The sequence below is a fragment of the Notolepis coatsorum genome (genome assembly GCF_963971535.1).
Source record: "Notolepis coatsorum genome assembly, chromosome: 13".
In the NCBI taxonomy this organism is placed as follows: domain Eukaryota; kingdom Metazoa; phylum Chordata; class Actinopteri; order Aulopiformes; family Paralepididae; genus Notolepis; species Notolepis coatsorum.
Genome location: NC_140177.1, coordinates 21,631,946 through 21,648,743, shown reverse-complemented (window position 1 = coordinate 21,648,743; position 16,798 = coordinate 21,631,946). Strand labels below are relative to the sequence as shown.

The 16,798-nt window shown below is 46.9% G+C and overlaps 1 protein-coding gene across 1 annotated transcript in view; it reads left to right on the top strand.

Annotated features, from left to right (window-relative positions):
* myripa (myosin VIIA and Rab interacting protein a) overlaps positions 1–16,798 on the top strand; it is a gene marked incomplete at its 5' end in the record, with an annotated part of 143,237 nt that overhangs the window by 110,888 nt on the left and 15,551 nt on the right. Inside the window, 7 exons of the mRNA XM_084327597.1 lie at positions 4,170–4,267; positions 6,888–6,968; positions 10,604–10,789; positions 11,762–11,909; positions 12,110–12,666; positions 13,257–13,877; positions 14,232–15,635. Coding sequence (XP_084183723.1) covers positions 4,170–4,267; positions 6,888–6,968; positions 10,604–10,789; positions 11,762–11,909; positions 12,110–12,666; positions 13,257–13,877; positions 14,232–15,635 — 3,095 coding nt within the window. The remainder of the gene's footprint in view (positions 1–4,169; positions 4,268–6,887; positions 6,969–10,603; positions 10,790–11,761; positions 11,910–12,109; positions 12,667–13,256; positions 13,878–14,231; positions 15,636–16,798) is intronic.

Below are 16,798 nucleotides of genomic sequence, written 5' to 3'. Positions count from 1 at the left end.
CAGAATGACAGTAGGGCAGCATGTGGTAGTCTACACACTCCCCAGAATGACAGTAGGGCAGCATGTGGTAGTCTACACCCTCCCCAGAATACACCCTTTGAAACCTTATTTCACACTGTGTGTTACATTATATATAGTCCGGGCGGATAATTTGGACTCAGGCAAGTAAATCGCTTCATCCGAGCACTTTGGAACGCGTTCAGCACACTTCATGCATATTTTGTGCCAGTTCATGTCAGGGACCCGATGGACATCAATACTGGAAATCGCAATCAGACAATTGGAATATTATTTTTGGGATACCTCCTAGTAAAGGTAAGGACTATATGACATCAATTCTACTTTGATCCAACAATGATTTATCATCGATCGCAACGATCAACGTATGTAGTATGAAAAAAAAAACTGGCGATCAGAGCATCAAAAAACGACCCTCCCCCTTTGATGCATTCATGATGAAACATAATACCTATTATATACCTTTGATTTGGAAATAGTAACGTGTCCAGGCGAGCAACGTGAACGCCTTTAGCAAAATTCACATAGCGCTCCATAACGCAGCTTCCAGGAATTAGCCGGGATCACTCTGAAACTATACAATATTCACCACGGGATAACACGCAAACGTATGAAAAAATTTACAATTTTTTAGATGTTGGACGAGAGATAGTGACTGTCAAATGAGCCATAGTATTGTCTCCATAGCTATATTATAGAATATAGATATAGCTCTGCAAACATCGTGACGCACAGTGAAAATGCCTATCTTTTAAAGCGTGGCCCATTGAATACAAGGATGGAGATAATGGCTGGTGCTGAAAGTGTTAAGGTGATGATCTGCACAAACAAAAATACTCTTAACTCGCTGAAATCTTGACGGATTTACAAACGGTTTGGTTTATTAACGTGGCTATGATTCTTGCTTGGAAGAATTCTTAAAAGAAATAATTTTTTATATGAAAGTCCATTATATGTATGCAGTATGATAACTACATCTCTGACGTTTTTAACAAACCAAACGGTTGGAAATGTAGCAAGCTATGGTTATTTTAATAGTACATGCACCATAGACATGCATGTTATGAGTGGGCATGCTCCACCCATGCAAGATGGCCGCCATGTGGCAATGTCAGTCTCCGTTGGCCAGCAGCGCGGGTGAGTCATCTAGTGATATATATCTATGGTATACATGACTGCGCTCTAGATGTGGTGAAGAGTATGCGATATTTGGGTCACAATATCACTGATGACATGTGTGATGATGTTCATGTGCAGCGCCAGTGCTGCAAACTGTATGCACAGGCCAATATGCTGGCATGGACATTTGTGTACAGACAATGTCAAAATAAGCCTGTTCAGAGCCTATTGTACTCCATTGTACTCCATTTTACACACTGAAACGGGTCGGTTCGGCACGGATACGTGTACCCTTATAGTAGAAATACATAAATATAGGCAATGAGATACAATCCGAATATATAAATATGATAAGAATAAACGGTGTAAACAATGTAATTAACTCGAGTAATTAATATGAGAATATGAGAAAAATAAACCGTATACACAAGGTGCAAGTGAGATGCCTTGCTAATGGAGACAAGGCACAACACTTCAAGGCTCTGCCTTCTCTGATGACGTGCTCTCTGGTGAAGGACCCAGGGTCAGAGTAATCCCCTCATGCACCACTGAGCTGCTATTGGCTCCCAGCGGTGCTGCTGTGTTCACTCTGCGGCCCTCCAGGCCAGAGGAATGCTTAAGCAGCAGAACAAATTATGGTTCAAAGGGCCTGGGAGGTGCTGGTCTCCAGGCCTGGGAGGAGCTGGTCTCCAGGGCAGGGTGAGGTGCTGGTCTCCAGGGCAGGGAGGTGCTGGTCTCCAGGGCAGGGTGAGGAGCTGGTCTCCAGGCCTGGGAGGAGCTGGTCTCCAGGGCAGGGTGAGGTGCTGGTCTCCAGGGCAGGGAGGTGCTAGTCTCCAGGGCAGGGAGGAGCTGGTCTCCAGGGCAGGGTGAGGTGCTGGTCTCCAGGGCAGGGAGGCGTGCATCGCTTCCGCAACGGAATTCGGTTTCCGGGTTCGCCTGATTGGCCGCGACGGCCACGTGACACGCGTGGCCCGCCCCCGCATCCAACGCTCTGCCGCTGCCGCTACGCGCTGCTGTGTTGACGCTCGCCTGTGTGTTGACGCACGCCAGTAAGAAGCATTTGCACTGCAACTCGTACACCTTACTGTAAATTGTACCTCATCCCATTTCTGCTTTGCACTATAGCGTATTGTATATTAGTACATTGCATAGTATATTGTATATTGTATGGTAACAGTCTCTGGAGCGCAACAGTAAGAAGCATTTGCACTGCAACTCGTACACCTTACTGTAAATTGTACCTCATCCCATTTCTGCTTTGCACTATAGCGTATTGTATATTAGTACATTGCATAGTATATTGTATATTGTATGGTAACAGTCTCTGGAGCGCAACAGTAAGAAGCATTTGCACTGCGACTCGTACACCTTACTGTAAATTGTACCTCATCCCATTTCTGCTTTGCACTATAGCGTATTGTATATTAGTACATTGCATAGTATATTGTATGGTAACTCAGTTACTTCTATTCTGCATCGAACATTGTACATATGTCTATACTGAACACTGTGACCTCTATTTTTACTTCTATTTTACATGCTATACTATTTTATTTCATACTTATCTTGTCTAGCACAGTCTCTAACAGTAACAGTAAGAAGCATTTTGGATAAAAGTATTCTGTACTTCTGTATGACAACAATGTATGCCTTTCAAATGTTAAATGATAAATGATTAAATGATACACACTGAAATCTACGCTCTCTCATCCTGCTTTCCACAACGCGACTATATTATTAAACAAGAGAGCTGCGTCATTGAAGTGGGAAAAGTGATTCTTGAATCAAGATGACTATGTGAAAAGCGACAATAGCATTAAACAGCAGCGTTTCTGCACTCAGAAGATGGCGCGACAATATTATTAAACAAGCGAGCTCTGTCATTGAAGTGGGAGAAGTGATTCTTGACTCAAGATGACTATGTGAAAAGTGACAATAGCATTAAACAGCAGCTCTGTCATTGAAGTGGGAAAAGTGAGCATTAAACAGCAGCTCTGTCATTGAAGTGGGAAAAGTGATTCTTGACTCAAGATGACTATGTGAAAAGCGACAGCAGCATTAAACAGCAGCGTTTCTGCACTCAGAAGATGACGCGACAATATTATTAAACAAGAGCGCTCTGGCGTTGGAAGTGTGAAAGCGGCAGTGAAGTCCATGCCGCGCGCGCGTCAACACACAGGCAGCGGCAGAGGCAGAGAGGCGGATAGCGGCGTGGGTCACGTGGCCGTCGCGGCCAATCAGGGGAACCCGGAAACCGAATTCCGTAGCGGAAGCGATACACGCGGCAGGGAGGTGCTGGTCTCCAGGGCAGGGTGAGGTGCTGGTCTCCAGGGCAGGGTGAGGTGCTGGTCTCCAGGGCAGGGTGAGGTGCTGGTCTCCAGGGCAGGGTGAGGTGCTGGTCTCCAGGGCAGGGTGAGGTGCTGGTCTCCAGGGCAGGGTGAGGTGCTGGTCTCCAGGGCAGGGGGAGGTGCTGGTCTCCAGGGCAGGGAGGTGCTGGTCTCCAGGGCAGGGAGGTGCTGGTCTCCAGGGCAGGGTGAGGTGCTGGTCTCCAGGGCAGGGTGAGGTGCTGGTCTCCAGGGCAGGGTGAGGTGCTGGTCTCCAGGGCAGGGTGAGGTGCTGGTCTCCAGGGCAGGGTGAGGTGCTGGTCTCCAGGGCAGGGTGAGGTGCTGGTCTCCAGGGCAGGGTGAGGTGCTGGTCTCCAGGGCAGGGAGGTGCTGGTCGGTCTCCAGGGCAGGGTGAGGTGCTGGTCTCCAGGGCAGGGTGAGGTGCTGCTCTCCAGGGCAGGTTGCCACCACCTGCATCCCAAACAGCAGCCCCCTTTCTCACTTATAATATGTAAATGAAGCACTATCGATCACTACGTATTGTATCAGCAATGTTACACATTGTGTCTTGCTCTACTTTCTGTGTGTGTGTGTGTGTGTGTGTGTGTGTGTCTCTCTCTCTCTCTCTCTCTCTCTCTCTCTCTCTCTCTCTCTCTCTCTCTCTCTCTCTCTCTCGCTCATGTCCCCCCCCCCCCCCTCTCCCCTCAGTGCACAGCCTGTCAGAGACGCTGGCAGTGGCGATGCGGGTGGCTGAGGAGGCCATAGACGAGGCCATCTCTACAGCTGAGTTCCACACTGACAGTCAGGTTAACAAAAAAAAAAACTCTAACCCTAACTAACCTTACTGTCATGCACTTGTCCTAATATACTAACCTACACTGTAGCACTCAACACTTTGATGAACATTGTTACTCAGCTGATATGTACCCTTCCTGCTGTCTTGTTGTACAAAACTTGTAAGTCGCTTTGGATAAAAGCATCAGCTAAAAAAGCATCGGCTAAATGACTAAATGTAAATGTACACACTGCCTACCTTCCATCTGTCTGTCTGTCTGTCTGTCTGTCTGTCTGTCTGTCTGTCTGTCTGTCTGTCTGTCTGTCTGTCTGTCTGTCTGTCTGTCTGTCTGTCTGTCTGTCTGTCTGTCTGTCTGTCTGTCTGTCTGTCTGTCTGTCTGTCTGTCTGTCTGTCTGTCTGTCTGTCTGTCTGTCTGTCTGTCTGTCTGTCTGTCTGTCTGTCTGTCTGTCTGTCTGTCTGTCTGTCTGTCTGTCTGTCTGTCTGTCTGTCTGTCTGTCTGTCTGTCTGTCTGTCTGTCTGTCTGTCTGTCTGTCTGTCTGTCTGTCTGTCTGTCTGTCTGTCTGTCTGTCTGTCTGTCTGTCTGTCTGTCTGTCTGTCTGTCTGTCTGTCTGTCTGTCTGTCTGTCTGTCTGTCTGTCTGTCTGTCTGTCTGTCTGTCTGTCTGTCTGTCTGTCTGTCTGTCTGTCTGTCTGTCTGTCTGTCTGTCTGTCTGTCTGTCTGTCTGTCTGTCTGTCTGTCTGTCTGTCTGTCTGTCTGTCTGTCTGTCTGTCTGTCTGTCTGTCTGTCTGTCTGTCTGTCTGTCTGTCTGTCTGTCTGTCTGTCTGTCTGTCTGTCTGTCTGTCTGTCTGTCTGTCTGTCTGTCTGTCTGTCTGTCTGTCTGTCTGTCTGTCTGTCTGTCTGTCTGTCTGTCTGTCTGTCTGTCTGTCTGTCTGTCTGTCTGTCTGTCTGTCTGTCTGTCTGTCTGTCTGTCTGTCTGTCTGTCTGTCTGTCTGTCTGTCTGTCTGTCTGTCTGTCTGTCTGTCTGTCTGTCTGTCTGTCTGTCTGTCTGTCTGTCTGTCTGTCTGTCTGTCTGTCTGTCTGTCTGTCTGTCTGTCTGTCTGTCTGTCTGTCTGTCTGTCTGTCTGTCTGTCTGTCTGTCTGTCTGTCTGTCTGTCTGTCTGTCTGTCTGTCTGTCTGTCTGTCTGTCTGTCTGTCTGTCTGTCTGTCTGTCTGTCTGTCTGTCTGTCTGTCTGTCTGTCTGTCTGTCTGTCTGTCTGTCTGTCTGTCTGTCTGTCTGTCTGTCTGTCTGTCTGTCTGTCTGTCTGTCTGTCTGTCTGTCTGTCTGTCTGTCTGTCTGTCTGTCTGTCTGTCTGTCTGTCTGTCTGTCTGTCTGTCTGTCTGTCTGTCTGTCTGTCTGTCTGTCTGTCTGTCTGTCTGTCTGTCTGTCTGTCTGTCTGTCTGTCTGTCTGTCTGTCTGTCTGTCTGTCTGTCTGTCTGTCTGTCTGTCTGTCTGTCTGTCTGTCTGTCTGTCTGTCTGTCTGTCTGTCTGTCTGTCGGTAAGCAATACTTTTTCCCCCCAAGTGTGTTTATTCAAAGCTCAGTACAACATTGGTCCACACAATCTAATCAGTGTGAGCAATATTGACAGTTAGAAATATATAATGAAAATATGGTGGTGCTAGAGGAAAGGTCAATGGGGTCACCAAATGCAGTGGTCCTTCACAAGGTTCAAGGTGCAAGCAGAGAACCTGTGTAGCATCGCGCTTGTGCATTCAAAATATGTAACTTTATCCTGAATACTGATTTCAATGGACATTGGTAGAAATTAATTCAAATAAGATACTTGTCGTTGATCGCTTGGGGAAATATTCAGGGATCAGGTCCTTGGCCTATGTGGAAAGTATTATCCAAACGAATTCAGACCTGTAGGAACTATGGATGGTGCAGACAGACAGACAGACAGACGGACGGACGGACGGACCGGCGGGCGGGCGGGCGGGCGGGCGGGCGGGCGGGCGGGCGGGCATACAGACAGACAGACAGACAGACAGACAGACAGACAGACAGACAGACAGACAGAGACAGACAGACAGACAGACAGACAGACAGACAGACAGACAGACAGACAGACAGACAGACAGACAGACAGACAGACAGACAGACAGACAGACAGACAGACAGACAGACAGGCAGGCAGGCAGGCGACAGTGGCTCAGGAGGTAGAGCAGTCGTCTGGTAATCCAGAGGTTCCCGGTTTGATTCCCTCTCCTCCCGGGCAGCGTGTTGAAGTGTCCTTGAGCAAGACACTTAACCCCTAATTGCTCCCGATGAGCAGGTTGGCACCTTGCATGTTGCCTTTGCCGTCGGTGTGTGAGTGAATGGGTGCTTGTGTGACTATTCCATGCAATTACTATTCAACACAAAACCAGTTCTAATATTAGGTAAATATTATTTTGTAAATAAACTACCATCTCTGTGTTGAATCCAAAAATTTATTTCTGCTTCTTTAGCTGCTTTGACATATTTAGCTGCAGATGTACTATGTAATATGGCCCATGTTTAGAGGGGTCATCAGCTTATAGCGTGCGCCACACTGATGTTTGCTTATTTATGAGGTTTCTGTTGTTGTTGTTGTTGTTGTTTATTTGGCAGGAGAAGCAGGATGAGGCTTGTTATCTGCAAGAGCACAGAGACGAGCTCATTCAGGAACTGGCCAAAACTATCGTGCAAAAAGTGAGTCGCCATGTTGGATGTTTTTGTTGTTATATTAGTGGAAGGGGGGGGGGGGGTGCAGCTGTCTCGTATGCCAATGGTTCTATACTACACTATACTACACTACACTAACCTACACTAGACTACACTACACTACACTACACTACACTACACTACCCTACACTACACTACACTACACTACACTACACTAACCTACACTACACTACACTACCCTACACTACACTACACTACACTACACTACCCTACCCTACACTACACTACACTACACTACACTACACTACACTACACTACACTACACTACACTACACTACACTACACTACACTACACTACCCTACACTACACTACACTACACTACACTACACCAGGGGTTCCCAAACTTTTCAGGCCAGGACCCAGAAAATAAGGCGTCAGAGAGCCGCGGCCCAATGCACATCGTCAGGCTTTTTTTTTATTAATTTTTGAATTATACTATACTACACTACACTACACTACACTACACTACACTACACTACACTACACTACACTACACTACACTACACTACACTACACTACACTAACCTACACTACACTACACTACACTACACTACACTACACTACACTACACTATACTATACTATACTACACTACACTACACTACACTAGACTAGACTATACTATACTACACTACACTACACTACACTAGACTACACTACACTACACTACCCTACCCTAAACTACACTACACTACACTACACTACACTACACTACCCTACACTACACTACACTACACTACACTACACTACACTACACTACACTACACACGATTCTTACAGTCAAAATCTGTTGATCAACTTGACAGTTTCCATTAATTTGCATTCACATCACTGAACTCTGCTAAGCAATGTGGTCTATACAAACACAAACCTGACACAAACACAAAGATATGTTGTCCCGACGTAATAAGAAATGCGCTGTGCGGAATAAGATGGTTAGATTGTATCGCCGCTTAGGATGAAGGAACGACCTTGATTGTCAGAGCATTTCATTATAAGCATCTTGCAACGTTGGTTAAGATATCAATCGTGCATTGCAACGTTAGTTAGGATATCAATTGTGCATGAAAGGACTATATTGTTTGATTAGTATTGACGAGATGCCCTTACAGATTCTTACAGTCAAAATCTGTTGATCAACTTGACAGTTTCCATTCATTTGCATTCACATCACTGAACTCACCAAATGTCTGCGGTGGTCGAGATGTAGTCCAGCAGCCCCTCAAACCTTTTCTTAAGCTAATTTCCATTTTTGCATATTCTCTCTCCAAGTAGTTGGAAAAAGTGTTCCGTCCCATTTGTCGTGTGCCGGTGTTGTGCCGAAAAAGTTAAGGGCAAGGCACCTGCTTAGCCCTGCCGGAATATGACTGCCCCCTTAACTTTTGATTGCAAAGTCTGACATTGACCCAATTTGATATTCCTGCACCTGATGGCCTCTAGGTTAACTCTACACCCCTAAGGCTGCTATCCCTATATGCCTAAAGATATAAACGTTATGTGATATGCAAAGAGACAATGATAATATGTGGTGTATTGTGTAATAAATAAATTAGTTGACCTCGCATTGTGCCAATATTGACAAAATCATTGCTTAAACAATCTTTGAAATAGTTGGATTTAGCATTTCTTGTTTTAGTTGTAAGTTCCGTATTTGTTTATATGCATTGAAGTCGGCAGAGTCCTTTGTCAGGTGATGCTTTTCCCAAGCCTTATCTCTTTGTTTATACATATTTATAAGTTCACTATTAATCCAGGGCAAGTGTCTACCCTTGACTTTGAGTGTCTTCCAGGGAGCATGATGGTCAATAACATTAGTAAGCTCAGTATAGAAGAAATTCCATGCATCTTCAACAAATGGAATTAATTTAATTTAATGGTATAGATGTTACCATTATGTTAAAATATATCAAATAGCAGGGTAGCCGGACCAGCAATCTCAGGTTCAATGTTTTTAATGGCAGCCTGAATAGATAGCAGACATGTTTCGGACAATGTCCTTCTTCAGTGATATGGCTAGCAATGGAAATACATTCAAGATGGTAGTTAAATACACCTGGCAGGTAATTACATGACATGACACGGCAGGAAATGACATCACAACGCAGGTGTGCCGGTGCAATGTGACCAAAGGAATGACCTATCAACGTAGAGTCCAATCATAAATCCATAAATTATACATATATATATATATATATATATATATATATATATATATATATATATCTATATCTAACACCAATCTATATTATAAACAAAACAAAACAAAATTACCAGAAACTTGATATTATAACATATAACATGCCCATTATTTTCTAGGGCTAATTGAGCCCCTTTACATATTTAATTAAATAGTTTCAAATTATACATTGGGCATCCTTGAGAAACATACCTCTTGTTTAGCAACAAACAACAACTTTAATAATAAAACCAGAAATAACACAGTAGGTGTAAGGAGGTTAGAGGAAACATATATAATATATGATATGCAAAGAGACAATGATAATATGTGGTGTATTGTGTAATAAATAAATTAGTTGACCTCGCATTGTGCCAATATCTCTCCGAACTCATCCACTGGGCTTACCTTACCTATATATAAATACCTGTAAGTACATTAATATGAAATGGTACATTAATATGAAACTGTGGTACAATCACAAACACTTTATAATACTCAGTGACTGACGGACATTTCCCGATAGCAGACAATGCGCGATCTCTCCGAACTCATCCACGTTGTTTACCTTACCTGTATATAAATACCTGTATATAAGTACATTAATATGAAACTGTACATTAATATGAAACTGTGGTACAATCAATAACACTTTAATACTACTCAGTGACTGACGGACGAACATTCCCCATAGCAGCAGCAGCGGACAATGCGCGTTCACGCGAACGGTCACGTGGGGGCAGTCGGATTTCGGCATGCAGTCATTTTTCGGCACAACACCTGGACATAGTATCATGCTAACTAGATGCCTGAAAGCGGGTGCCGTGTGGCTTCGGATGAGTCCTGGTCGTTAACGTTAGACTCAGCTACTAGCTTCGTTGAAGCATGGGCAGTAGAATAGGATCTTTTAACTAAAACGTTCTTTTAATTGTGCTCGACAAAAGAGAAATAGTGAGAATATCCATGTGTAAAAACTCGACTAGTGGGCGCCGCCATGACTAGACTAGAGTAAACAAAACACGCCCACAACGTGTCTCCGCAGGTGACACAGGAGTCAGGAGGACTGCGCTGCAGCTCACTACCAATCTACATAAAAATAACGCAGTAACGAACCATTCAGTAACGGTAACTGCGTTACTGAATTTTAAAAGTAATGCGTTAGAATACTAGTTACTGCCAAAGGTAACGGCGTTACTGTTATCCCAACACTGACTATACTACACTACACTACACTAACCTACACTACACTAACCTACACTACACTACACTAACCTACACTATACTACTACACTAACCTACACAATACTATACTATACTATACTATACTATACTATACTATACTATACTATACTATACTATACTATACTATACTATACTATACTATACTATACTATACTATGTCCAATCCTGTCTCTCTCCATGTCAGATCATCAGTAGGAGAAGAGGTCTGGCTGAGATGAAGCCAGACGGTGACCTGGACGACAGCACTGACCCCAGCCAGCCCCCAGGCTCTGTCTCCTCCTCAGGCACCCTGGTCTGTAGCCAAGCCCGTTCCCCCCTGAGCCGCCGCAGCCCCCTCAGCCCCCTGAGCCCCCTCAGACCCAAGCTCTGGGTAAAAACCACAAGGGGGACGACAGGGGAGACAGGTTGTGTCTGTGTGTGTGTTGTGTGTGTGTGTACATCTGTTCATGTGACATAACCACATCATTATTCAATGTACAGCTTGCTCTTGTATGTACCTGTTATGAGCCATAGGCTTCTAGTAACTGAGAGGTAGAGAGCTCCATATGTCCTGTAGCACCAGGTGAATCTTGTCTACTACACTACCTCTGTTGAGATAGTCTGCCCTCTGCTGGCTTGTCATAGTAATGGCATCGGCTGTGTTTGTTAAAGGGGCACTTCACCAAAGAAATAATGATGGTTTATTTTGCATATAATGTCACACGCATCCAGTTTGACAGCCATTGAGAATAAATTAGTTTGAATATGGCCACCTGTGATGTCATCGGGGACATTGAACCCTTGTGTTGTGTTAATTATCGCTTGAGTCCCTATAAGACAAGGTATTGCTATTTTCTTCCTCTGCATCAGTTCATGGACACAAGGATTCAATGTCCCCGATGACATCACTGGTGGCCATATTCAAACTCCCAGTAACTGTCAAAAGGAATTTGTGCAAAACTGTTTTGGATGTGTGTGAGATTATGTGCAAAATAAGTCAGCATTGTTTTTTTGGTGAAATGCCCCTTTATCAAATGCATTCACAATGTCGCGCAAGGTCAGATATTCTGTCCGCAAGGATGTCAGCTAAGATCAGAGAACCATAACAGGTCGTTGTGTATCACATAATGTTTAGTGTTGTGTTCTTAAAGGGGCACTTCACCAAAAATGATTATTATTCATTATTATACTTATTTATTTATTTTATTTATTTAATCTCACACCCACCCAAAGATTTATTCTTTAACAACATACCCGTGTGAGTGTTGTTTTTTGCAGACTGAAAGCATTCTTCCCGATGCCTTAATGAATACTGATAGAATGAACTCCAATAGATCAAGTAATGGTCTCTTGTCTCCCTCAGAGGTCACGCTCCGCATTCTCCCTGCTGGACATCGACACTCACTGCTCCCCAGAGACGGCCCCCAGCCAGGACCTCCTGCTGGGCCTAAAGAAGGAGGGAGGAGGCTCTGCCCTGTCCACCTGGAAGAGTGTGGACCGGCTGGATAACAGTAAGACCTGGTTCCTTGTGGTCAGGGTGTGAATGTGTGAGTGAATGGGTGAATGTGAGGAACAAGATTGTAAAGCTCTTTGGATAAAAGCTGCTATATAAATGCACCATTTGCCATTTGTGTGCGTGTGTGTGTGTGTGTGTGCTGTATGTGTGTGTGTGTGTGTGTGCGTGCACGTGTGCCTCTGTGTGCGTCCTCAGTGCTGAAGAGCCCCGACGGGAACTGGATCGCCCTGCAGAGCAGCACGCAGCAGCTGTCCCGGCCCAGCCTGTTCACCAAGAGGAAGAGCCTGGTATTCACGGCGCTGGAGCACGAGTCCGAGGTGGCCTCCGCCTACGAAGGCATGGGCTCGGACAACGAGGGCAAGGCGGAGCCCGACAGCTCCTGGGGCGCCGCCCTGCTGGAGATCCACAGGAAGATGAACGACCCCGCCTACGAGCTCCCCCGGGACGCAGAGGACGCCCGCGGTCACCACCTGCCGCCGCCGCCCACTCAGCGTCGCAGCAGCCGGGACGAGCTTTACTCGGATGCCGAGGGAAACCCCAAGCCCCGCCTGGCGCTGCTGGCGCTGCTCAAGAAGGCGGTGCCCCAGGAGATCCGGAGGCTTTCGTCGTCCCGGCGCACCAGCATCATCGACGTGAACTTCAACCCGGACGAGGCGGAGGGCGGCGGGGCCGCGGAGCCCGAGGTGAACAGAGGGAGGAGGTCGCGGAGGAAGAGGAGGAGCAGGAAGGAGCAGGCGCCGTTTTCCTCTCCGGTAAGAATCCAACGGATTCAGAGTGGGCATCGCAGTCCCCTCATGATTTTGTCTTTTTAAGATAAGATAAGATAGGATTATATCTTATTGATCCCCTTGGGGAAATCCGAGCCTCATGGGGGAGGGGAGGTATGGACAGGGTAATAGTAGAAATACATAAATATAGATCTGAATATAAACATTTTAGAAAAATAAATAGATAAATAAGTAGAAAGGCTGAGAGGGAGACAGAGTAGGGGGTACACAGGAGAGAACGTTCTGGGCGGCCTGCAGCATTTGATCCCAGGCCAGTAGGGGTACATGTTGTTCCAGTTCCACTATTCGCTACACCATCTCTGGGCACAGGACAACAGATTTTTAGCTGAAGAGGAGTCAAAACCGCTGACATGACTTAGAGACTAAACATCAGAAGTTAACACTGAGTCGGATTCTTTCCCTTGGGTGCCATCCAAGTAGATTTAAGAACACTACAGAATTCAGAGTTTCAGAAAAACATTTATCTTACAGTAGATGTGTCCAGAATGTGTGAATTGCATCTATTTGTGTCTAGGAACCCACCGTATTGTTCCAATGTCTCCCTAAACCCACAGGAGTACAGCAATATGATTCTGGACGCTCTGACCAAGAGTGTGAATCTCACGAGTGTGAAAAATGGCAACCAATACGAGAGCGCCTCTGCCGCCGTGACCCCCGACCTTGTGACCTCCGGCGCCGCCTCCTCCGAACCTTTAGATCTCGACCGACGAGCGGCCAATCAGGAACTGCCGTTCAAACTGCAACAACATCTAGCGAGTCAGGTCAGCAGCCCCTGCCTCTCCGGTACAGAGGATGAACTAGAGCGAGGGAGAGAAGACGAGGGAGGAGGCGGGGACAGAGACTGGGAGACGATGGACACCGATGTGGATGAAGGAAGAGCGGACGGGGGCGAAGCAGACGTAAAGAGGGCGGAGGAGGGCGGAGACCACGAGGAGCTGAGGTACCAGCTGTGCAGCCTGGCCAGGCAGTCCAGAGTGACCCAGCTCTCCTCCACGGAAGACGAGCTGGACCGAGTGGGCCGGGGGGAGGGAAGTGGCGGGGAGAGGGAGAGGGAGGCGCTTGCGGATGAGGAGGAGACCGACGGAGAGAGGGAAGAGCTCACCTTCAAGCTGCGCAAGCTGGAGCGACAGGTCCAAGCCAACCTGTTCTCCTCCACGGAGGACGAGCTGGACAGAGTCGGCCTCGACGAGAGGGAGAGAGGAGGAGGAGGAGGAGGAGGAGGAGGAGGAGGAGGGGAGGGCGGAAAGAAAGAGAAGGAGTTGGCGTCGACGCTGTGCAGGCTAGCTAAGCAAGTCAGCGTCGCAGAGTTCTCGTCCACCGAGGACGAGTTGGACAGAGTGGGCAGAAGGGAACGAGAGGAGGAGAGGGACGGGGGGGAGGAGGAGGAAGAGGAGGGGAGCGCAAGGGAGAGGGAGGAGGAGGTGGACGACGAGACGCTGTGGAGGATGGAGGCGGAGAAGGCGGTGCAGGCGTCTCACGTGCGCGACCTGGCGAGTCTGGTGAGTGCGTGTCAATTCTCCTCCACCGAGGACGAGTTGGACAGGATAGGTGAGAACGGAGGTGGGTGGGAGGAGGAAGAGGAGGAGGCGGAGGAGGAGGAGGAGGTGGAGAGCGGCATGGAGAACAGGGAGAGCATGGGAGAGCTAGACGTGAGAATGTTTGAGTTTGGGTACGACGTCGCGACGAACGGAGACCAGGCGGGTGCAGGTGAAGCAGGTGCAGGTGAACCAGGTGCAGGTGAACCAGGTGCAAGTGAAGCAGGTGCAGGTAAACCAGGTGCAGGTGAACCAGGTGCAGGTGAACCAGGTGCAAGTGAAGCAGGTGCAAGTGAAGCAGGTGCAGGTAAACCAGGTGCAGGTGAACCAGGTGCAGGTGAACCAGGTGCAAGTGAAGCAGGTGCAGGTAAACCAGGTGCAGGTGAACCAGGTGCAGGTGAAGCAGGTGCAGGTCAAGCCCCTGAAACAGACACAACGGGACATTCGGACGTAGCAGGAGACACAGACACAGCGGGACGTACAGATGCAGCAGGACATATGGACGCAGCAGGACATATGGACGCAGCAGGACATATGGACACGGCAGGACGTACAAGCGAGGAAGAGGTAGTGACGCGGTTCGAAAGTGGGAATGAAAGAGAGGAGAGACGAGAGCAAGAGGTCGACACCGAGGCGGCCGTGACCACGGCTACGCGTACAACGAAAGCGCCGCACAAGAAGAAGTTACGTACGCCAGAGGCGAGGAGGTCGCGCAGAGAGGACGGAGGACAGAGGAAGGCGGAGGGAGAGATCAAAGCGGCGGCAGACATCTGGGAAAGGTGGGGTAAGGCGGAGAATGAAGAGGTAGACAACGAGTTTGACCAAATAATCAGCAGCATGTTGATGCTGTCTCTGGGCGGGCAGCGCGCGGAGACGTCGACCGGCGGAGAGAAGGGAGAGAGGGGAGAAGGAGAAGAAATGGGCGGAGAAAGAGAAGAACGAAGCGAAGGAAGAGTGTATGGAGAAGAGAAGGGGGGAGTCGATGAAAGAGAGAAGGAGCGGCGAGAGCCAGAGATAGATATGTTTGGAAGGAGCGCTCGGCTGAAAGTGGAGAAGGAGCACATATTGGATCGGACCGACACTGGGATGTATAAAGACAAGACGGGGCTGCTAGCCAGATGGCAAGGCAAACGGCTGAAGAGGGAGAAGAGAAAGGAAACAGAGGAGACAGGAGGAGACAGGTCAGAGGAGGAGCAGGTGATGGATAGACAAGGAGACAGGCCAGAGGAGGAGCAGGTGATGGAGAGACAAGGAGATATTCTCGGAGATGGTGAAGGGTGTGAGAAGGAGGAAACGGATGAAAAGACCAAAGGAACTGAAGAGAAACTTCTGGAGGATCCAGAGGAGACCGCCCCCTCTGGTCAGGAGGGAATCCTGTCACCAGAGGAGATTCAGAACGTAAGTGCTTCAATTCAAAACTACCTTTTGACTACTTTAACCCTTTCACTACCACACTACAGACGGTTAACCCTTGCACTACCACACTACAGAAGGCTAACCCTTTCACTACCACACTACAGACGGTAGTGAAAGGTTTAAAAAAGAAGGTCAGCATTTTTTTTGTCAACATGGCCCACAATGCTTTTCTCCTTCTAATGAGTACGGTCCATCTACCGTAGCCAACACCAGATTATACTCATATCCACAAGTTTTAAAACGAGTCACAAAACATCTTTGGACAACAATGGAGTTCTATTTTTCATTTAATTTCAAACCTTTATTTGAACTGGGGTTTCCCTCATATACAGTCACGTCGAGTGCACATACAGAAATGAGCAAGAAAAAGCATATAACAATGCACAATACACAGCTTATAAAATCATAACAATAAGACAACAAGACGAGGCAAAAAGCAAGGATAACAAAATCAATTAAAACATACAACTTGATTGACAAAGGTTGGAGATCGAGGTTTTAAACTCTGCAACAGAGGGGAGAACCTCAAGCTTTAACCTCGTAACATGCACCCCCAAAAGTGGCCATTTTAGTTTTAGTTTTTGAGGACTGCATACTTTCTTTGCAAACCAAAATACTATACTTTATACATGCATGTGCCGTGTCTCGTTTGAAAGATAACATTATGAAGTTTCTGATACAATAATGAAAATTCACTTTTAGTGCTAATGAAATAGAGTAACATAGGTCTGAACTTTTTCTGTAGTAGTTGCAATATCCAGAAGTAGTATATCCAAAAATAATTGTATGATCTGGAAAACGCCCTAGCCCACCCTAGTCCATATAGCCTGCAGTCTTATATAGTACATGTCCAAATTTCATAAAAATCCGTTCAGTGATAAAAAAAGAAGCTCTGCCGGTTTCAGTTTTCTCATTGACTCCAATGCATTCAGCATTTTTTTCTCTTCCTGTTTTCGCTCGTGACTTTTCACCTAGATCCCTGATTTGCTCATCCCCACGTGGGGTATCATTGGAAAGCCACACTCATTGGTTACAACCCTGTCCAATAATAATAGGAACACGCCAACATTTTGGGAAATTAGCTTATCATCTTCTCCAGAGAGAGACAAGCAGATAGATACCAGTTTCCTCTCTGTGCGTCCAGT